At 39.2% G+C, this 23,536-nt stretch overlaps 1 protein-coding gene across 1 annotated transcript in view; it reads right to left on the bottom strand.

The window, feature by feature from the left end:
• Positions 1–20,495, bottom strand: part of LOC124776937 — a 107,976-nt gene extending 87,481 nt beyond the window's left edge. The window contains exons 1-4 of the mRNA XM_047252158.1: positions 19,314–20,495; positions 4,226–4,444; positions 3,518–3,827; positions 1,449–1,852 (exon numbers count right to left, since the gene is read on the bottom strand). Of these exons, the coding sequence (XP_047108114.1) occupies positions 1,449–1,852; positions 3,518–3,827; positions 4,226–4,444; positions 19,314–20,224 (1,844 nt within the window). The 5' untranslated portion in view covers positions 20,225–20,495. The remainder of the gene's footprint in view (positions 1–1,448; positions 1,853–3,517; positions 3,828–4,225; positions 4,445–19,313) is intronic.
• Between the last annotated feature and the right edge of the window lie 3,041 nt (positions 20,496–23,536).

The raw sequence follows: 23,536 nt of genomic DNA, 5'->3' as shown, positions 1-23,536 counted from the left end.
ATTATATTACCCTCGTTTTACTTTAGTTGATGCTTGTCTTATAAACTCCTTTCAAGACACTACCTATTCCATTCCAATGTTCTTCCCAGTCCTTTGCTGTCTTTGACAGAATTAAAATGCCACTGGCAAACCTCAAACTTTTTATTTCTTCTTCCTGAACTTTAATTCTCTTTCAAGCTTTCTCCTTGGTTTCCTTTATTGTTTGCACTACATACAGACTGAATAACACTCCAGATAAACTATAACCCTGTCTCAGTCCCTTCTCCACCTCTGCTTCCCTTTTACATCCTTTAGACTCTTATAGCAGCAGCTTCTTTTCTGTACAAGTTGTGAATAACTTCTTGCTCCTTCTATTTTATTATAGCTATGTTCCAAATTTCAAAGAGTGCCATCCAGCTATGTGATGTATGAGCAATAAAATATGAGTAGCAATGGAAAATCACTATCAATAAATATAACTCTGACCTGATGACCATGTCAGGTACTATGGAATTCAAAAAACATACTACAGACATCTTGTGTTTTCTGCTTCTGATGGTGTTTTATCTTACAGTTACGGTTTGTGAAAAGTTCCACAGAATCAAACACTAGTTCACTGCCAATATTATTAAATTGCTCTTACACAGAACCCTGAAGCACTCATCTTTGATCAATACCACACCAATTCAATCTTTTCCTACCCAAGTCTCAAACCCTCCAGTGTTGCTTTACTGCCTCAGTCTTTGAGCTTTTAGTTTTCTTACTGCTGCCCACATTTTCCAGAATTTATAAATTCTGTGTCTGGCTTCATAATCCCTCTAGCTCTACCGTTCTGGCCTCAGACTGGCCAATCGTGAGCGATCGATGGTCCTGTCATCCTCAGCCAATAGAGTCATCTGAACACACTATGGAGAGACAGACATGGGGTCAGTACACCACTCTCCCAGCCATCGTCAGGTCTGCCACTACTTCTCATTCAAGTAGCTCGTCAACTGGTATCACAAGGCTCAGTGGACCCCAATCCAATCACCTACGAGAAATCCCTCGCAGGACACCTGAACCAGAGTCCTTCGCATGGCAGTCCGCCAAGCTCACCACTATTACAGTACCACTATTAAAAAACAATTTTGTTTTATTCCAGTCCATTGCATCCATGTTCTTGTTCAGAGCTACATCCCTAACAACAGGCAAGTTTCCACTTTTCCACATACTCTGGTATTTCTCTTCACTTAGAAGAAAGGATCTACTGTTTCTGAGTCCGAGGTATTACAGCTTTTAATGATGTTATCTACCCATCATACCATTACTTCCACTTCACTTCCACTGTTGAATGCAACATTAGTTAGGAGAAGTGTAGTTGCATATAATCATAGATGACAAATGATGTCCAAAAGACAATAAAATCATTACACATCAATACAAGTAAATGTAATCCAGAATACAAGAAATTAAGTGCACAAGATTTTTACCTGTAATTTGTTGTTTCCGGTAAGCGATGATCTGATCGGTAACATATTACTTCGAGCCCAAAGCGATTGTTGGTTCCACTTTCTTCCATGAAAGCTTGGCACATCATTGAAAAAGATATATATGGGTAAAAGTATGACATTCCCATTTTTGCCTCATATAACGTAGTTGATAAAACATCCCATAATATCTTGAAGAAAGAAAAATGATGAACCGGGAAGGAAACAACAGGCATGTTCATGCCACGCACTGAAACATTATATGGGCCTTTCAAAGGAACATCAAGTCTATTCCACACCATTGGTTCACCCTCACGAGTTGAACTCTGCCAAACACTCAGTCGTACATGTGGCCCAAAATGCTGCACAATTTCATGATAATCTGGTACTGGAAGCCGAATGTACACCTAATGAAAATAAGGAAATGATGTAAAAACATGAGTTTAATTTGCTAAAAATAAACACATTCTCTCTTTCAGATAAACAGAATTAAAGAATTTATGACACAGTTTTAAAACAATGGCTTGCATTGTTAGCTTTAATAGTTGGAAATAATCATTCTACATCTACAGTTGCCAATTCTTAGTAGTAATATAATATTTTTCTTTCAAGTTTATCTGTGAGTGAAATGGAAACTTTTAACTTTCAGATCTATGACTTATCATCCTGAATATTAGACAGTGTACAAGACTAGAAATAAAAGAAAGAATATATGACGTAATGGATAGGAAGAAATTACAGTGGTACGGGCATGTACAACAAATGGAGAAAACCAGAATACCAAAATTGATACTGGAGTTGGAACCGGAGGGGAGAAGAAGAAGAGGACGACCTATGACCACCTGGCTCCAAAACGTACAGCACACAATGAGGAGAATGGGTGCAGAGGAAGAAGACACACAAATATTTTGAGAATATAGTTTAAGTACGTTTATTGTTTGTATTATAATTTCCAAGTAAATTATTATGTTGGAGAAAAGCCTCTGTAATGAGGAAAAGCTCAAAATAATAATAATAAACAAGACTAGAAACTGAAATTTTATAGTAATGATAGTGGAGATTAAGAGCCCAAAAGTTAAATCAGCGATTACGAAAAAACCCTTTTATACGAAGAGACTGGGTGGAATGGCCCCTTGGTTAAAACACCAGGCTTGCTTCAGGAGGAATGTGGTTCAAATTCCTATCAGTCGTTCAAGATATATCTTTTCACACATTCTTTCCTTCAACCTTTGACAACTGAAATAGTGTTTCTAATATCCTTTATTTTTGAAGTATGTTAAATTCTAAGCTTTCCTTACAATAGCGAGAAAACGAGTATTGCCTATTTCTAAAACATGAGAAACTTCATAATTCACATGCCTTTTATTCCATCTGATTTACCACCAATTTATGCAGGACTTCATCCATTTACCTTATTGCTACAAAGCTCTTTGTTATGGGTTTGATTTCAAATATCTTTGCAATGACACATGAATGTCATTTTTGGATCACATTTTTTCTTATTTAAACGCCTTCATCAACAAACAACAAATCTCTTAAGATGCACTTTTCACTTTCTCAGTCTTAAAGTGCTTCAATGGAGAAAAGTACGGAAGATTACGCTTTTACAGTTCATACGAGACAGAATGCAAGTATCTTCGAGGGAAAAAGCCCACAGGTTTAGGAAACGCATGAAAATCAAAATCTGGATTTTAATCATGCTCCTCCTGAATGCAAATCCAATGCATTAAGCACTGTGCCACCCTCACACAGCACTTAAACTGAGTCTCGTTTGAAATTTTCAGTTTCTTTTTTACACAATAGTTACAACATTTGGTACTGGAGAGTGTTTTATTGTCTCTTGCTTGATTGTGCAACTCTCTACAAACCAAAGCACACACTTGAAATCAGCATCACTCCTTACTTGGAGAAAGCAGCACTGGAATTTTACACAAGGTGTTAAGAAAAATCCCTCTGCCTCTAATGGAGTCGTATGTTGTTAGGTACAACATACATCGATAAACCAAATGTTATCATACAGGCGCATGAGTAACAACATGGTACATTTTATTAGTTAATGACAACTTACTTACCGGCTGTCTATTCTGATCAAACTGATGACCATGAGGACCCAACATGATGACGGGGGAAGCTAGAGCGTATGCATGGTGTTCTCCTGTTGTAAGCATATGAGGCTCGCTATCAAACAATATGCGCAAGTACGCATCAAGATCATGCTCCAAACATCCCTGAGGAAAAACTACTTCAACACCAGGAACTTCTTCCAGGTAAAGACGTCCTCCACGGCGACTACGAATGTGTCGCATAACTTCTGGGTATGGCTCTTCCATGATTACAGTAAAGAGACTGAAATGGCCTGCTGTTATCACAAGATACCCATTGCTGTGGTGGAGCAAGAAATACACAAACATTTAAAGTTATCTTCTGATGGATGGTAACAAAGTGGATGCTAATAGATCACACAACAGGTACACAGGATCGAATGTGCATGCACACAAAGGAAAAAACAATTAAAAAAATAATAATGATAACAACAACAACAACAACAATAATAATAATAATAATAATAATAATACCTTTCTGATAGAGGAAACAGACTTACTTCTGCTCACTATGGCTACAATAAAATCTTGTTCATTCTTGTGGTAGTCGTGAGAATGAATTATTTAACTGCACCACAGGTGCAATTGGTTTACAATTGTTATACTTATTACTCATACAAACAAAAAATTAAGGATAAATTATGCGATATCATATAAGAACACTGGCATTCACCCTACCTGTATGAATAATCCTTCTGGGGTAGTCTTTTCCAGCAAGGAAGTTCGCCATCTGGCGTATTGCTGCATAGACAAACAAGCCATTTTTCATCCTGAGGTTCAATGCTAAGTGGAATGGAAAGAAGTGCTGGATAACTCTCATGAAAATGAACACCATGAGGTTCCACAGACACCACAGGACTAACATGGTGAACACGCATACTTCGTGACAATCCATGCCTGAAAAATGGAGTCAAGAATACTAAGTAACCAAATCAGACATGGTACTTCATTGGCAGCCAAAATGGTTAGCTGAAAACAGTGGAATATTATACAGTACACACATTATTTCAGTCTAATGTATAGAAGCAAATGCCGTTGCAACAAATAATATTAAAGTTCAGTGCTACCTAAAGATACATATAAAAGTAACAGTATATAATACCATCCTAGCTTTCAGAAGTATTAACTCCTTCTTTGGGGAGGAGTAGGGGGGATGGGTTTGCCACAGTTAAAGAGGAAACATAGGTCACTCAGGCCCACAGATGACAGGGACTACCCTGTAGTGAGGATGTAGGGCTACCATGCTACACTGTATCCAGTTGAGATACATTTGAGTGAATATTAAGTACATCCCCGACACCTCAAACCAGAAAAATCATATATACTAATCTAATGATGTCAAAATTCCAAAGCTGTAGTTTGTTGTTAACAGAGCAACCATCAGATGATGGCTTATTATATCCGTTACACAGTCATGTAACTGCAACTGTCCATATTATGGAAGAAGTGACAAGTTTGAAAATTATATGTACCAGAAATTATTGCTAACAAGAGATAATTATTCAAAACTGGTTGTTATAAAAAAAAAATTATTTGCTCTTAACTGTGAATAATTATCTTTCCTTTTATGCAATGCTGTATACCCCAAATTCACCTAAAACGTGGAATGTGACATTACAGCACCTATTATGCAGATAATTTGGCATTTAGGTAGGAAGCGTTTTATATATTCCAGGTGTTTGAAAATGCCACAAATGCTGAAACTGGCAGCCAGAGTTAAGAATATATAAAACATTTTACAATTAGACCAGTTTGGAATAACGATCTTTTTTGAAAAATTTCCGGTGGCTGAGGAACCAGCTGCAGCAAAGTTCACTGTTAGCAAGAGTGTCACAGACATAGAGTTATCACAAATAACTGTTGCTGTAACAGCTTCAAATTTAGACCTACATGATGTGATTGGAGTACCTTCAACAAGCAAGAAGTGCACGCTGAATATCACTGTCCAACTGGTAACAGTGTGCAAAAATCAACAGGTGAAGCACTTGATTTGAATCATCAAATTGAATTACTTACTGATTGAGAAAAAAAAAAGAGAGTTCCGAGTACTACTGAGTTTATACATTTTCTATGAATGGAACAACATCTTGGCAATTCCACAAATTCTGCACTGGATACCTCCTGGAAAATAGGACCCATAGCACAATAAACTTACAGTATCCCACATAGTTGCAGTCAAAGCAATGATAGATGAAGAACCACAAGCAGTTTCATTAAACCCAGGGAACCTCGGGCAAAGTAATCCTCACATTTACAAAAAAATCACCTCGGCTCCATAGGATGACCCTACTAAAGCTCCAGTACTCACTACTAGAACCAGAATGTTCCAACACTACCAGGAATTTTTCGTTTAACAAATTTGTCATTTTTAGAGAGATACCCCCAATACAGTGTCTGTTCAACTCAGTCGCGCCATCACTTTCAGCTGAGAGATGCTACAATCAACTGAAATATTATAGATAAAATTTGAGAGAAGACACACCATGAAAATTCTCTATCCATATCATCATTTTAATGTACATTAAGTTAAGTGACTTACTGCAGACAAACTCAAGCAAAATCTTGTACTAGTAGAAATTATAAAGATTTAAGCAAACCTGACAAATTTGAAGGAATAGTTGATCTTGGACAAAACTAATTATAACTGAACATTTACCAGAGTGTGTCCTGATATGGTGCATACAATGATGTGTAGTTGGGGGATGGAAGTAGGGGACAGTGAGGCAAATTGTATGATGAGACTGTCTCAAATATAGCAAGGAGGTTAAAAATGGATGTTATGCAGGTATGAACAGATGTCAGCACAAGACAGACTAGCACAGAAAGCTGCACTGAATGTGTCTATAGAGTGATAACAACATGCAACAATTACCAATATATGAATTATTACTGATAAAACAGTTAAGCAGTTCATTATTCATTACAATCAAATCTACAACATCACTCTAATGACCATGATTTTTTTTAAAGGGAACTGAGTACCTTGATTCCCATGTACAACTAAACACTATACTGTTTCGGAGCTATGGGCAGTTTATATAATGTGGCAACTTCTGCTTCTAGTACGTGCTAATGATCATTTGAATGATCTACTGTTACCTTCTAGGGATTTTTAATGAGAGATATTGATGAAAATGATACACACCAGTGACACTATCAACCCATACTGACAGCTATGAAGTCATAAGCCACAAGGAACAAGAGATCCTTGAATCCCTACAAATATAGGGAACAACTCTGAATGTGAAGCTGGAACAGACATTTACCTACACTATGAAATGCAGAAGGAGGGGGGGGGGGAGGAGGAAGATATAAAACATAAAGAATGTGTATGTTGTTGTTGATGTGGTCTTCAGTCCTGAGACTGGTTTGATGCAGCTCGCCATGCTACTCTATCCTGTGCAAGCTTTTTCATCTCCAGTACTTACTGCAATCTACATCCTTCTGAATCTGTTTATTGTATTCATCTCTTGGTCTCCCTCTACGATTTTTACCCGCCACGCTGCCCTCCAATACTAAATTGGTGATCCCTTAATGCCTCAGAATATGTCCTACCAACCAATCCCTTCTTCTAGTCAAGTTGTACCACAAACTTCTCCCCAATCCTATTCAATAACTCCTCATTGGTTATGTGATATACCCATCTAATCTTCAGCATTCTTCTGTAACACCACATTTTGAAAGCTTCTATTCTCTTCTTGTCCAAACTATTTATTGTCCATGTTTCACTTCCATACATGGCTACACTCCATACAAATACTTTCAGAAAGGACTTCCTGACACTTAAGTCTATACTCGATGTTAACAAATTTCTCTTCTTCAGAAACCCTTTCCTTGCCATTTCCAGTCTACATTTTATATCCTCTCTACTTCGACCATCATCAATTATTTTGGTTCCCAAATAGCAAAACTCCTTTACTACTTTAAGTGTCTCGTTTCCTAACTAATTCCCTCAGCATCACCCGACCTCATTCGACTACATTCCATTATCCTCGTTTTGCTTTCGTTGATGTTCATCTTATATCCTCCTTTCAAGACATTATCCATTCCGTTCAACTGCTCTTCCAAGTCCTTTGTTGTCTCTGACAGAATTACAATGTCATCGGCGAACCTCAAAGTTTTTATTTCTTCTCCATGGATTTTAACACCTACTCCGAATTTTTCTTTTGTTTCCTTAACTGCTTGCTCAATATAGAGATTGAATAACATCGGGGAGAGGTTACAGCCCTGTCTCACTCCCTTCCCAACCACTGCTTCCCTTTCATGCCCCTCGACTATTATAACTGCCATCTGGTTTCTGTACAAATTGTAAATAGCCTTTCGCTCCATGTATTTTACCCCTGCCACCTTCAAAATTTGAAAGAGAGTATTCAAGTCAACATTGTCAAAAGCTTTCTCTAAGTCTACAAATGCTAGAAACGTAGGTTTGCCTTTCCTTAATCTAGCTTCTAAGATAAGTCGTAGGGTCAGTATTGCCTCACATGTTATGATATTTCTACGGAATCCAAACTGATCTTCCCCAAGGTCGGCTTCTACTAGTTTTTCCATTTGTCTGTAAAGAATTCGTGTTAGGAATTTGCAGCCGTTACTTATTAAACTGATAGTTCGGTAATTTTCACATCCGTCAACACCTGATTTCTTTGGGATTGGAATTATTATATTCTTCTTGAAGTCTGAGGGTATTTCGCCTGTCTCATACATCTTGCTCACCAGGTGGTAGAGTTTTGTCAGGACTGACTCTCCCAAGGCCGTCAGTAGTTCTAATGGAATGTTGTCTACTCCCGGGGCCTTGTTTCGACTCAGGTCTTTCAGTGCTCTGTCAAACTCTTCACGCAGTATCATATCTCCCATTTCATCTTCATCTACATCCTCTTCCATTTCCATAATATTGTCCTCAAGTACGTCGCCCTTGTATAGATCCTCTATATACTCCTTCCACCTTTCTGCTTAGAACTGGGTTTTCATCTGAGCTCTTGATATTGATACAAATAATTCTCTTTTCTCCGAAGGTCTATTTAATTTTCCTGTACGCAGTATCTATCTTACCCCTAGTGAGATAAGCCTCTACATCCTTATATTTGTCCTCTAGCCATTCCTGCTTAGCCACTTTGCACTTCCTGTCGATCTCATTTTTGAGATGTTTGTATTCATGTTTGCCTGCTTCATTTACTGCATTTTTGTATTTTCTCCTTTCATCAATTAAATTCAATATCTCTTCTGTTACCCAAGGATTTCTACTAGCCCTCGTCTTTTTACCTACTTGATCCTCTGCTGCCTTCACTATTTCATCCCTCAAAGCTACCCATTCTCCTTCTACTGTATTTCTTTCCCCCATTCCTGTCAATTTTTCCCTTATCCTCTCCCTGAAACTCTGTACCACCTCTGGTCTAGTCAGTTTATCCAGGTCCCATCTCCTTAAATTCCCACCTTTTTGCAGTTTCTTCAGTTTTAATCTATAGTTCATAACCAATAGATTGTGGTCAGAGTCCACATCTGCCCCTGGAAATGTCTTACAATTTAAAACCTAGTTCCTAAATCTCTGTCTTACCATTATGTAATCTATCTGAAACCTGTCAGTATCTCCAGGCTTCTTCCATGTATACAACCTTCTTTTATGATTCTTGAACCAAGTCTTAGCTATGATTACGTTGTGCTCTGTGCAAAATTCTACCAGGCGGCTTCCTCTTTCGTTTCTTACCCCCAATCCATATTCACCTACTACATTTCCTTCTCTCCCTTTTCCTACTACCGAATTCCAGTCACCCATGACCATAAAATTTTCGTCTCCCTTCACTACCTGAATAATTTATTTTATTTCATCATACATTTCTTCAATTTCTTCATCATCTGCAGAGCTAGTTGGCATATAAACTTGTACTACTGTAGTAGGTGTGGGCTTCGTGTCTATCTTGGCCACAATAATGCGTTCACTATGCTGTTTGTAGCAGCTTACCCGCACTCCTATTTTTTTATTCATTATTAAACCTACTCCTGCATTACCCCTATTTGATTTTGTATTTATAACGCTGTATTCACCTGACCAAAAGTATTTTTCCTCCTGCCACCGAACTTCACTAATTCCCACTATATCTAACTTTAACTTACCCATTTCCCTTTTTAAATTTTCTAGCCTACCTGCCCGATTAAGGGATCTGACATTCCACACTCTGATCCGTAGAACGCCAGTTTTCTTTCTCCTGATAACGACGTCCTCTTGAGTAGTCCCCGCTCGGAGATCCGAATGGGGGACTATTTTACCTGCGGAATATTTTACCCAAGAGGGCGCCATCATCATTTAACCATACAGTAAAGCTGCATGCCCTCGGGAAAAATTACGGCTGTAGTTTCCCTTTCCTTTCAGCCATTCGCAGTACCATCACAGAAAGGCCATTTTGGTTAGTGTTGCAAGGCCAGATCAGTCAATTATCCAGACTGTTGCCCCTGCAACTACTGAAAAGGCTGCTGCCCCTCTTCAGGAACCACACATTTGTCTGGTCTCTCAACAGATACCCCTCTGTTGTGGTTGCACCTGCGATACGGCTATCTGTATCGCTGAGGCACGCAAGCCTCCCCACCAACAGCAAGGTCCATGGTTCATGGGGAGGAAGAATGTGTATACTATGTAGGAAAGGGTCTCCATTATGAATTCAAAATGTTAATACCAATATGACTGACGATGAATTAGCTTTAATCATCACTATCCTCTTATCAGATTATAAACATTATTTACAATTTTATCACAATTACATTTGTTTGGTATTTTGGGTGCTGTTCAATACCTTTGTTCAGTAGCTCAAAATGATTAATTTTAGCAATTCAAGACACAAGATATAGGTTACTCTTACAGTAGAATTTTCTAGATGAATGTTGAGATACAAGGACGCTTATCTGTCCAAACACACTGTTTATGATAGCCTAGAATACGGTTATGTAAGAGATTTAATCAAGTGTTCAACCCCTCAGCTATTGCCCCAAAATTTGAAATTGTAAAAAATCAAACCTTCCGGGAACAGTTTGCAGACTGTGTCATACTATTTTAACCCAACACTTGATTTAACTTTTATCCAGAAAACTTCTGTGTCGCGTTTTAGCAAACAGTTACAAACTAGCAACTTTCTGACTGGTTTGAAACTCACAAATTATCTAGTGACTTTTCCCACATACCCCAGGGCACGCCGTATGATAGATAAATTTTCTCAACTCCCACTTTCTACACAATTTAATTTCAACAGCTCACATATTATCTAAGAAGACAGACATTCAAATGCTCATTTATTCCATGTGTAGAGACAGAAAAAGCCTACAACAATGTTAAATGGAATACTTTCTTTGAAATTCTGGATATAACAGGTGTAAAATACATGAAGCAAAGTTTTACAGAATTTAGACTGCAATTGTAAGAGTTTAAGGACATGAAGGGAAGTTTTAATTTTGAAGGGAGTAATCCCCAATGCTATTCAATTCGTATGTTGAGCAAGCAGTAAGATAAAGCACAGAGGAATTTGAAAAGGGGATCAAAGTTCAGAGAGAAGAAATGAAAATTTTAGGGTTTGCCAATGACACTGTAATTCTGTCAGAGATAGCAAAGGACTTGAAAGAGCAGCTGGACAGAATGGACAGTTTCTTGAAAGGAAAATATAAGATGAAAATCAACAAAAGTCAAAAGACAAGAACACAATAGAATGTAATCAAAATAAATCAAGTGATGCTGAAGACATTAGATTAAGAAATGAGACACTAAATTAGTAGGCCTACAACTAAACAGTACAGTCTGGTCAGTAAAATAATTGGTGACAGCCAAAATAAAGAGAATATAAACTGTAGACTGGCAATGGCAAGAGAAGCATCCCTAAATAAGATAAATTTATCCATCAAATATAAATTTAAGTGTTAGAAAGCCTTTTCTAAAGGTATTTGTCTGCTGTGTAGCCTTTAACAGAAATGAAACATGGATGATAAGCACTCAGGAAGAACAGAATAGAAGCTTTAGAAATATGGTGGTGCAGAAGAATGCTGAGGGGTAGATGGGTAAATTGTGTAACTAATGAAGGTGGAGATGTACTGAGTAGAACTATAGAGAAAAGAAATTTGTGACACAACTTGACTAACAGGAGAGATTGGTTGGTAGGACCCATTCTGAGATATGAAGCAATCAGCAACCCAAAGATTGTTTTGAACACCACAGTGCTTTACTAGGCATGGTCCTGTTGGAGTTGGTACAGCATTGGCCTCCTCCAACTTCTGAATTATCCAGCCAGTTACGGATGCACCCACAGTTTAATGCAAATTCCGAACCGTGGTGCAACTTGGCATTTTTCATACAAACAAACACTGCCAGAGGTGAAAGATGTGACAAATGACAGATAAAAACCTAGGATTGACCAGGAATCAAATCCAAGACCTTTAGACCAGCACCTTACCCACAGACACTGAGCCTCTCTGAGACACCAAGGAAACAAATTTAGTGTTGGAGAGAACTGGGAGGGGGGGGGGGGGGGGGGCGGGGGTAACTGTAGAGGGAAGCCCCAAGGCATGATCACAGTAAGCACGTTCTGATTTGATGTAGGCTGCATTAGTTGTTTGCGGATGAAGAGGCTTGCACCAGGTTGAGTAGCATTGAGAGCCACATCAAACCAGTCTTCAGAGTGAGAAAAACAACAACACATAAAAGGTTTTAAAGAAAACCAAGATGAAGGTTGGGAGAAAAAAAAGCAGGTAAGTTATAAAAATTTAAAGTTTTTCAATGACAAAGTAATTCCGTCAGACACAGCAAAGGACTTGAAAGACCAGCTGAACTTAATAGATACCATCTTGAAAACGAGATTGCAACAAAAACAAAACAAGAGTAATGAAGTTAGGGAATAAGACAGCAAAAGTAGTAGCACTGTCCATTCAAGTCGCGTGGCATTTTGCAGATAACGACAACGCTGCACCGCTGGCCACCAATAGCGACACCCTGGTCTAATGAGATCTATGGGCTGGCATGGCAAGACAAAAAAGTTTTACCTTCCATGGTTGCAACAGCCGACATATCTGGACCATTAGAGACAATGAATATTGGTGCGAAGAACTATGTGAGATAAATTCAATTATTATTGGTACTATACCTATGTCCCCTGCTGTTCAATCAATCCTCCGTGATCCTACAATCCAACTGACCTGATAGCAATGCAAAAAGCATCATGTGTTGGATTTTTGAGTAAATGTGCACTTATGGTGTACTGCAGCTTTTTCATTGCAAACTGTTGGTGTAATGAATGGTAAGAAGTGAACAAAACGAACTGTGAGTCATTGTCAGTGGCCAATAAGAACACTCGTTTATAATTTCCTGTGGTTCATAAATGAAGCGAGTTGGTGTTTTGCTCTATTACGTTGGAATTTAACCACATCCTCGGAATTTTCGGAAGAAAATCAAAAATAAGACATATAAGTAGGTTATTGCAATGGTGAACATATATCTCAGGCTATGATGGCAATCATATTTTCATGTTGAGATTCATTGGCTTTGCCAACTGATAACCAAATTGTCACATTCCTACCTAACTTAGGCCTTGGGCTAAGCTGCAGGTGTATCTGTCACAACATTCAGTTTTCTTGACAGTATCCATATAGAAAACAAATCAATTCCCATATTGCGCTAAAAGTAATCATTCGATTCAACGATTCTCATTGGATACAGAACACTATCAACCAACTTGCTATAATGGATGCAAACAAACTGCTAACAGTAACACACAGTGAAAGAACTTAGCACAGCCACACTGAAGCAGATTTTTGTATCACTCTGGTACTCTACTCTGAAATAACTGGTTTAAATCTCAGTACCATAAGAAACTTTTTATCAACAGCATCTGGCCAGCAAGTGGGGGCAGGGGGCGGGAGACAGCAAGAAGCAGTGATCTTCATTTGATGGTACTAAATTGGTAATCAACTTCCCAATGAGCTACTGAGTGCGTAACACACTCATTATGAGTAATCCATGTGACCTCTAGTTAAATGTTTTTCACATAATCAGATATCATCATCATCATCATCATCATCACTTTCTTTTTCAATGTCTTTACTTCTGTCTTAATTAAGAACATCTTAAATAATACAACATGTTGGGGGCAAGTGATATCATATCATTACCGTCAATAGCTCAGTGTTAACAGTCAATTTCAGTAAATTCAATCACCATGCACCATGCACATGATAAATAAAAGATAGAAAAGTAGTATCAAAATAGCAAGCACGACTTCCACAAAAGTTCAATAACTGCACATGTCAGGTCAGAAAACTAATGTCTTGAACTCACAAATGAGATTCATTAAAATTACATAACAGAACTGAAAGAAAGTGATAAATTGCCTTCAAGACCATTTAAACAAGCAACAAAACTAGGAAAAAAGTATAGCTTGAACTAAAGGAAAATCAATGGTCACTGACACATAAAAAAATGATAACACCTGCCAGTCATAGGGAAATACGGAAGCGTCCGATCCCGCCCGTCTGCTTTGACCCATGACGTCACAAATATGGCGGAAACAAAAACAAACACACACACTTTCCACAAGAAGCCTAATGACACTAACGGGACAAGTGCGGGAAATGGGGTGTTTTGGGTGGGGGGCAAACTAAATATAAACAAATTTAGACACCTTGCGTAGCTACAACGTGTAAGTGAAGACAGCCATGCATGAATACCCACCCACCTCCCCAAGGGTCGTAACCCCTGCAACCCATAGAAGATAAAGATGCTTCAGTAGGTGATTAGTGTTTTTTGTCTTTTTTAAAAAAAAATCTCACGGGATAGAACGAACAGATCAGAAAGATAAATATAATAAACTGAAACAGAAATTCGAGGACACAGATAATTAAAATAAGTAATAAGTGTTTTTAAATTAAAAAAAAAAATAATCTCACGAGATAGAACGAACAGATCAGAAAAGTAAATAAAATAACATAAAACAGAACTGGAGACAGCCACACTCAAACCAAACTCCGCGCCGTCATGACGTCACACACGACAACACCCTTACGTCACGGGTCAAAGCCGACGCGTTGGATCGGACGCTTCTGTCAACCCAATTGTATTTGGTTATCTGTGATGTAGACTCATATGTTACCCAAGTCATCCTCCACCTCAAAAATTATTATGTAAAATAAAGTAAAATCAATACACATAAATGATCCTTTGAGTATTAGCGTAACTCTGTAAAGACTCTGTGTTATAGCCACAAGTGCATTTTCTAAATTTTACTCAGTTCAGCCTGATTAGGTCTTGGAACCTCAGTGCAGATGATACTGTAACAGATCCCCAGGAATAAACTGACATTATAGCTGCTGTCATGTCTCCTTCCAGTACATATATTCAATATCCACAGTTTTGTTTTTGGCGAAGCCAACAAATGTGATACTAAAAACACTAGGCTGTGATGATAAGACTGACATGTAGATTTGCCAGAGATCTACGTTAGGCGGGTTGTGGTGACTGACTGACTGATCTGTAGCTTAGCCCACGTGAAAAAAATCAGTAACATCACATTATGGTCATCGTACTGTTTATGGCATTCATCACAAGTCTCCTATATGGCTGGTCAAAGCCGACAACGCATATTGAACATTTCTCTACATCCATCTGATGAACAGAGATAAATACTGCATGACACTGTACACACATAAGTGTAAAGATGTTTAATATTACATTTTTGTTTTGTCATCCATATGTTGAAAGGCCAGACAAATGTGTGGTTCCTGAAGAGGGGCAGCAGTATTTTCACGAGTTGCGGGGCAATAGTCTGGATGATTCACTGATCTGACCTTGCAGCAACAACCGGAACAGCCTTCCTGTGCTGATATACTGTAAACAGCTGAATGCAAGGGGAAACTATAGCCATAATTTTTCTCAATGGCATGCAGCCTTACTGAATGGTTAAATGATGATGGCTTCCCCTTGGGTAAAATATTCTGTGGGGATTACTCAGGAGGATGTCGTCATCAAGAGAAACAAAACTGGCATTCTGTGGATTGGAGTCTGGAATGTTAGATCACTTAATCGGGAAAGAAAGTTAGAAAATTTAAATAGCTAAATGGATTGGTTGAAGTTAAATACAGCGGAATTTAGTGACTTTGGTGGCAGGAGGAACAGGACTTCTGATCAGGTGAACACAGGGTTATAAGTACAAAAATCAAATACAGATAATGGAGGAGTCACTTTAATAATGAATAAGAAAATAGGAATGAAGGTAAGCAACTATAAACAGCATAGTGAATGTATTATTGTAGCCAAGAAGACACGAAGCCCATACCCTACACAGTGGTACAAGTTTATATGTTAATTAGCTCCACAGATGATGAAGAGATTGAAGAAATGTATGACGAGATAAAAGAACTTATTCAGATAGTTAAGGGAGATGAAAATTTAACAGTGTTGGGGAACTGGAATTAGATAGCAGGAAAAGGAAGAGAAGGAAAAATAGTAGGTGAATATGGACTGGGGTAAAGGAATGAAAGAGGAAGCCACCTGTCAGAATTATACTCAAAGCTTAATTTTATCTTCAGTAACATTTGGTTAAGAATCGAAAAAGAAGATTACATGGAAGGGACCTGGAGACACGGGAAGGTTTCGGACTGATTATATAATAGTTAGAGATTTAGGAAACATTTCCAGGGACACATGTGGACTCTGGCCCCAATTTATTGGTTACAAACTGTAGATTAAAACTGAAGAAAGTGGAAAAAAGGTTGGGAATTAAGGATATGAAACCTGGATAAGTTGAAAGAACCAAAAGTTCGTAAAAGTTTCAGAGGGAGCACTAGACAACATTGACTACAACAGTGAAAAGGAATACAGTAGAAGACAAATGGGTAGCTTTAAGAGATAAAATAGTGAAGGCAGGAGAGGATCAAATAGGTACAAAATCAAGGCCTAGTAGAAATTCTTGAACAACACAAGAAATATTAAATTCCGTTAGTGAAAGGAGAAAATATGAAAATGTAGCAAATCACACAGGCGAGAAGAAATACAAATGTTTAAAAATCAGGAGCTCCTATGGGAAACCAGTCCTAACCAAAGAAAGAAAGCTGAAAAGTGGAAGGAATACACATCGATCAGCCAGAACATTATGACCACCTACCTAATAGTCAATATGTCAATATTTGGCATCACATCTGGACACACAAGCCACCTAATTCCTGTTAATTCCAAGTATGGCGCGGGGAGGGGGGGGGGGGGGGGGGGAGCTCTGACACTACGTTCAATCACATCCCAGATGTGTTCAACGTGGTTCAGATCTGGTGAGCTGGGGTGCCAGCACATCAATTGGAACTTGCCACTGTGTTCCTCGAAACACTCTATCATGATCCTGGCCTTGTGTTACGGTGCATTATCCTGTTGAAAAATGCCACTGCCATCAGGAAACATGATCATCATGAAAGAGTGTACATGGTCTGCAACCAGTGTACGATACTCATTGGGTGTCAAGAGTGCCTGACACGAGCTCCACTGAAGCCACGTGAAAGTTCCCCGGAGCATAATGGAGCAGCTGCCAGCTCTCTCTGACCCACAGTATAGGTGTCAAGGAGCTGTTCCCCTGAAGATAACGGATTCATGTCCTTCCATCACCACAATCAAGAAAATATCAAGATTCATAAGATCATGCAACCGCTCTGGGACTACGCCAATGTCTAGTGCCCATTTCAGCTGTAGTTGCTGATGTCATGGTATTAACATTGGCACATGGATAGGTCGTTGGCTGCGAAAGCCCATTGTTAGGAGTGCTTGTGTGTTCAGACACACTAGCAATCTGCCGACCATTAATGCCTAATGTTAGTTCCGCCACAGTTCGGCGCCTGTCATGTTTTACAAGTCTGCCCAGCTTACAATGTCAGATATCTGTAAATGAGGGGTGGTCACCCAACCCCACAATGTCTGGACTTTGTGTCACCTTGGGTTCACCAAGTGTTGAATACACTCACCACAGCACTCCTCGAACATCCGACAAGTTGTGCAGTTTCCAATATGCTAATGCCAAGCCTCTGGGCCATGATAATCTGCCCTCAGTCAGACTCAGCTAGATCATGCACCTTCCACATTATATGCACAGTCAGTATGCTCACTGATATTACATACACCATGCGTGTGTCTGACTAGCAGCCATTCCACGACAGGTGACACTGCTATCACCTGGACAAGTTATTATCAATAGTTGCTCAGTTATTATGGCTGGTCAGTATGTAGAGGGTCTATACAAGGGATATAAACCTGAAGGCAATATCATAGAAATGGAAGTTTATGTAGATGAAGACGAGATGGGAGATATGATACTGCAAGATAAATTTGACAGAGTTGTAAAGACCTAACTCGAAACAAGGCCCTAAGAGCAAACGATATTCCGTTAGAACTACTAATAGCCTTGGGAGAACCAGCCATGATAAAACTCTTTCATCTGGTGTGCAAGATGTATAAGACAGGCGAAATACCCTCGGACTTCAGGGAGAATGTCACAATTCCAGTTCCAAAGAAAGCAGCTGCTGAAATATGTGAAAATTATCGAACTATCAGTTTAACAAGTCATGGTCACAAAATACCAACCCGAATTCTTTACATAAGAATGGAAAAACTGGTAAAAGCTGACCTCGGTGAAGGTCAAATTGGATGCTAGAGAAATGTAGGAACATGCGAGGCAATACTGACCCTATGACTTACCTTAGAAGATTTTTTACCAACATTCTAAGACAAAATTATTAGAAGAGGAAATAAAGCACTATACCAGAAAGATAGCCTCACCAGTAGCTTTTCTTTTCATACTGTGTCGGCTTTGGGCTGTGTACAACAAATGCTACAAGAAGACTTTCACTGCTTACTTCAGTATAATTAGAGAACACTGGTACATTTATATGGGAACCTCTCAATAACTGGTGGATTGTAGAGGCATGACTTGACAAGTAAATAATAGTAATAAGAGTAACAACAGAAATGATTCTTCCTGCCAGATTAAAACTGTGTGCCGGACTGAGACTCGAACTCAGGACCTTCACCTTTGGCGGGCAAGTGCTGTAACATCTGAGCTACCCGTGCACGGGTAGACCAGATGTTAGAGCACTTGCCCGTCAAAGGCGAAGGTCCTGAGTTCGAGTCTCAGTCCAGCACACAGTTTTAATCTGGCAGGAAGAATCATATCAGTGCACACTCTGCTACAGAGTTAAAATCTCATTCTGAACAAGAGAAATGAATTTTAATGAAGGCTGATAACAGAATATTTTTGGTGTGTTTAAATACATATAGTTGTACAAAAAACTTACACCAACTCCTGTATTCACAGCAAACCTCTACAAAGAATGACCTTGTCAAAATGAAGCATTCAAATCACAAGGAGTGATCTGGCCATGTATTTGATGCCACCCAGTCATATGACAGTATAGTTATCCTATGATCAGAGATATCTAAGATTTGCTCACTTACTGCACAGGCACAGTAACAAATATTAGAGGCAGGAGAATAGTGATACCTTTTTACTTAACCAATGTGAATTAATATTTTCTCCCTGTTATAAACAAGGAGGACAACATTTCAACTTTTGCTTGTACACTAATAGAGAATTTCACACAATATTGAAGGAATCCTCATCAGACTGCTTTACAGGATGATATTCTAAAAGTCACTCTTCTTCTTATGTGTGCCAAGCTTCTTCAAATTTTTATACATGAAGCAGATTTCTAGTAATTCCTACCTTCCAACATTCTCAAAATCATCACACTGTTACAGTTAAGTATAGGCAATTACCTGTAAAAATTACTGCTTTCTCCAGACTTCACATTAATTCTGAATACTCCTTTATAGCCACTACTGTTTATTTTAGGAATGATCGCTGTGACCTGACCACTCCTCAATAATGTTACTTCTACACTCTCCCGCAAATGCCTGTAGTAACGCTGTTCTGCTTCAGAATCCCACTCCACTTTGTTTTGAGTTTCGCAGTCATTGCCATCCGAATCCCATGCAGCACATGACAGATCAGTTGGTTTACTATCAAGCTCCTCAAAATCCTGCTCCTGGCCAGTCATACTACCGACACTGCTTGACCCACTATCTAGTTCAGTTATTCCAGTTATGGACTCACAGTGACAACTCTCTACAGAACTAACTGGTGAAAAATCGTTGGCTGCTGAACAGTTCCTCGATCCTTCTGACGCAGTTCCGTAGTCGCTAGTGTTGGCTAGGTTCTCTAGCGTGACACACCTCCCACCAGTAGATATTCTCAGTTCTTTAGGGGCAGTGCGCACTTCACTTTGTATACTATCTCTTCCTAGCGCTTTGCGCTGCTTTCGTGTAAGTACACCCGAGAAAATATTTCGCTGGACGTGGTAAGGTGGAGGTTTGATAGGTGGCTTCATCAGATTCTGTTCTGGCGCATCGGCACCCACTTCCCGACTCTCTTGCACATTTGACACCACGTATCCGCACGTCTTCTGCCATAATTTTGTTGCACTTCGAGTCACCCGAACATGTTTTCCGTATGACTTGTCTTCGTGTTGACCTTTCACCGTCCTCTCGCACAGTCGAGCATCCAGGACACCATTTGATCGAGTAACTCGCTTTTTACTGTGCACTGCACTTTCGTTTGAATCAGCAAAACCTGAAACTTCTGATTTTTCCGTGGGAACACAGGACCGCCTGACATCTCCCCTTAACATCGCAATCACACATAATGCTTGTTAATTTACTATTTGCTGTGCACCAGGTTTAGAGGCGGAACCGTTTTCCATGTCAAATTACTGTTTTTTAACTACACTTCTCCGACATACGATGAAGAAATCTTACAACACTCCGGAACACGCATACTACCAAACGTCTACAACACATAAAAATATAACACACTGCTCATTATCGTTAAGATTTTAAACTGAAAAACACATTTATGGAATATTGTAAACAAGACGCTTTCTCCACGGCAGCCATATTGCACTGAATATTTCATTCATGATGGCATACAATTACCAACATTGTCCAGCCATAATTCACCGTTTCCACCTCTTGCATGCTTCCACAAGAGCCGTTGCACTGTCAAAATATACGAAATAAGAGTTACGTGATCAGTTTTGACAGAATTGTCAACACAATATAATATTCACGATAAAAATTAAAATGTTTATTTTCAGAAATATTGGCATCACTGCTACTTGTTATGATGCATGATCTTTGCTTTGTAAGCAAATAGTAGGGGGTAAAATGTCACGCACTTGCAAGTTCAAACAAGTTGACGGAAGGCGGCAGTTTAAAAACTATTTAATATAATGAACATAACGCAGAAGATAGCTGACACGGAAAAAAGAGATGCTCACGTTAGTCCTGTGATACTAGCACTGTATATTCCGATCGGCTATGGCTGTATTAGAACCATTCCGGCATTTGCTTAAAATGATTTGGTTGATTGGTGCTGACCGGTGTGGCCGTGCGATCTAGGCGCTTTAGTCATCCTCTTGAATGTGAGACCAGTTTCTTAACAAGTACACATCCTCTTCCAGTTTGTCCCGAAATCGCAAAACAGGAACATTCTTTCGATTTTCACTTTTTTAACCGATGCCAAAATCTAACTGCGTGTTGTTCAACAATTACCTGAGACACGTCATATAATAATATTATAAACTGTACAAATTTATATTGAATTCACACAGTTCAAAATATTCCGTAAAATAAAATGTATAGGCCTATTACTAAACCATTATTCGAGCAAGATACCATATACATTAATTCACACCCACTGCAGATAAAAATTGCACTTTAGAGCTGTATTTCTAAATAAACCATAATAAGTAATCAGCACTATATCAAGTTGTGCGTTGGGCTCAGTCTTATCAAATACCGTCTCTTTAAATATAGAGAGCTGTAAATGTGATGTCTTCACGTTAAAGCCAAGCATTATCAGTCACCCTATGAACTTGTCCCTGAATAATTTTGCGTTACTTTGGACCCAAAATGTCTCCTCAATTCTGCGTATTCATTACTTTACCCGGGTGCACGGTAGGCAGCTACTTATTTCCTGAATTTACTATCTTCTATAAAAGTTGTTGTGCTCAGATTTTCTCGAAACTGAGAGCTGGATGAATCCCGAAATAGAAAGCTCCGAAATATCTAATGAGGTATGGTACGCATTATCGGAAAGACGGCTAGACGCTGCAGGACGGGGAGTGTTCATATTGTCTGTACTGAGGTTGGCCGGCCATTGTGGCCGAGCGGTTCTAGGCGCTTCAGTTTGGAACCGCGCGACCGTTACGGTCGCAGGTTCGAATCCTGCCTCGGGCATGGATGTGTGTGATGTCCTTAGGTTTGCTTTAAGTAGTTCTAAGTTCTAGGGGACTGATGACCTCAGCTGTTAAGCCCCATAGTGCTCAGAGCCATTTTGTACTGAGGTTGAAAGTGTGTCTGACTCTGAAATTATTTGGACACGAGTAACCGGCGTAAGTGTACCCAAGTCAATCGTCAGACGTTATTAGCGGTTACCAATTCCGCCATAACGATTGTAGAATTATTCCAAGAAAGTCTATGATCAAAAGCAGGGAAATGCTCCGATCACGCAATATTAGTTAACTGAATGGGACATATACAGATTTATTGCAGGTGCTACGAACAGTCTGGTGCAGTAGTTCTGAACACGTTTTCCGAAAACTGTCTCGGGCAGCTAATTCGAAGCCCACATGCAGTGGAAATGTATTTGACTTCGTAGCTACAAACAAGTCTAAACTTGTATGAAATATATAATAAACTTTTGTATGAAATAATTTTGGGTATTGGACCGCGCCATTGCAAACTAGTTTAGTTGTTTGCAATGACGTGACCAAATACTCAAAATTATTTTATCCAAAATGACACTGCCCTGGAAGACTACAAACTTGTATCAGAAGCCAGAACTTATCGACGGTGTCAGTTTGGAGACAGGGATTAGTTACAGTTGTGCCATCATAGCGACGATGATTACTGAGGTTAATAAATCCATCGAAAAGGCTAGGAGAATATATGTGCTGGAAATAGCAGACAGGCTAAGTAGTTTGGCTTAAATGAAAGAGAAGCAATTCGTGATTTCCGTGAATATCTTCAAGGAAATTTCCAGATTCACCACTTCATCTGAAGCACACTTTGTGCGCACTAATAATATCTTCCAGTGAATGTGGAAGGGATTTCTCTTAACTGAATAGTATAGTCACTTCGTCTAGGTCATCTATGCTGATACAAAGAACTTCTGCACTGCTGGTCATCAAGATGGTAGGGCCTCATCTCACTCAGTTCAAACCTAGCAAATGTGTAGACGTATGGCAGCTCCAAGGCCATCATATTGTAATTGACAGCACAAGCAAGAAGCTGTCTAGAAACGCTGAGAGTACATCAGAGGATATGTTAAAACTGTGTAATTTGCTGCAATAATAACTGACACCTCTCTTCGAGAAAAAAAGCAGTGGACAGACCTATGTGTAAATCGCAGTCTGGAGAAGTACGTGCCGAGTAAGTGGATTAAGGACGGAAAAGACTCACCGAGGTTTAATGACACAATTCGGAAAATGCCGGGAAAGCGGTAAATGTAGGACTCTCGGGTCAAAAAAGAACGTGGAAACGTCGACATGAAAAGTTAGCGGAAATTCGTACGTCTTTTACAGATGTGTCCTTAACGAAGGATCCTGCCGAGAACCCAAGAAAATTCTAGTCTACGTAAAATTACTAAGCAGGTCGACGGTTTCTGTCCAGGCACTCGTCGACCAGTCTTCGTGTGGCAGTAGAAGACAGCAAAACGAAAACTGGAGTTTTAAATTTCGCGTTTAGAAAATCATTCACGCAGGACAATAAAGACACAAAATCGTTTGACCGTCACTTAGAAACAGGCAGCATTGGCGTTGAGAAGCAACTTCCTGTCACAGCTCGCTTTTATTACTAATCTCTCGCCCAACGACTGGAAAAAATCGCAGTATATAAGCAGGGGAAAAGTACGGACCCTTGACATTGGTATGCTCAATATT

The sequence above is a fragment of the Schistocerca piceifrons genome, chromosome 2 (genome assembly GCF_021461385.2).
Source record: "Schistocerca piceifrons isolate TAMUIC-IGC-003096 chromosome 2, iqSchPice1.1, whole genome shotgun sequence".
NCBI classification, from domain to species: Eukaryota; Metazoa; Arthropoda; class Insecta; order Orthoptera; family Acrididae; genus Schistocerca; species Schistocerca piceifrons.
Note: the sequence above shows the minus strand (reverse complement) of the source record. Positions and strands in the feature narration are given on the sequence as shown.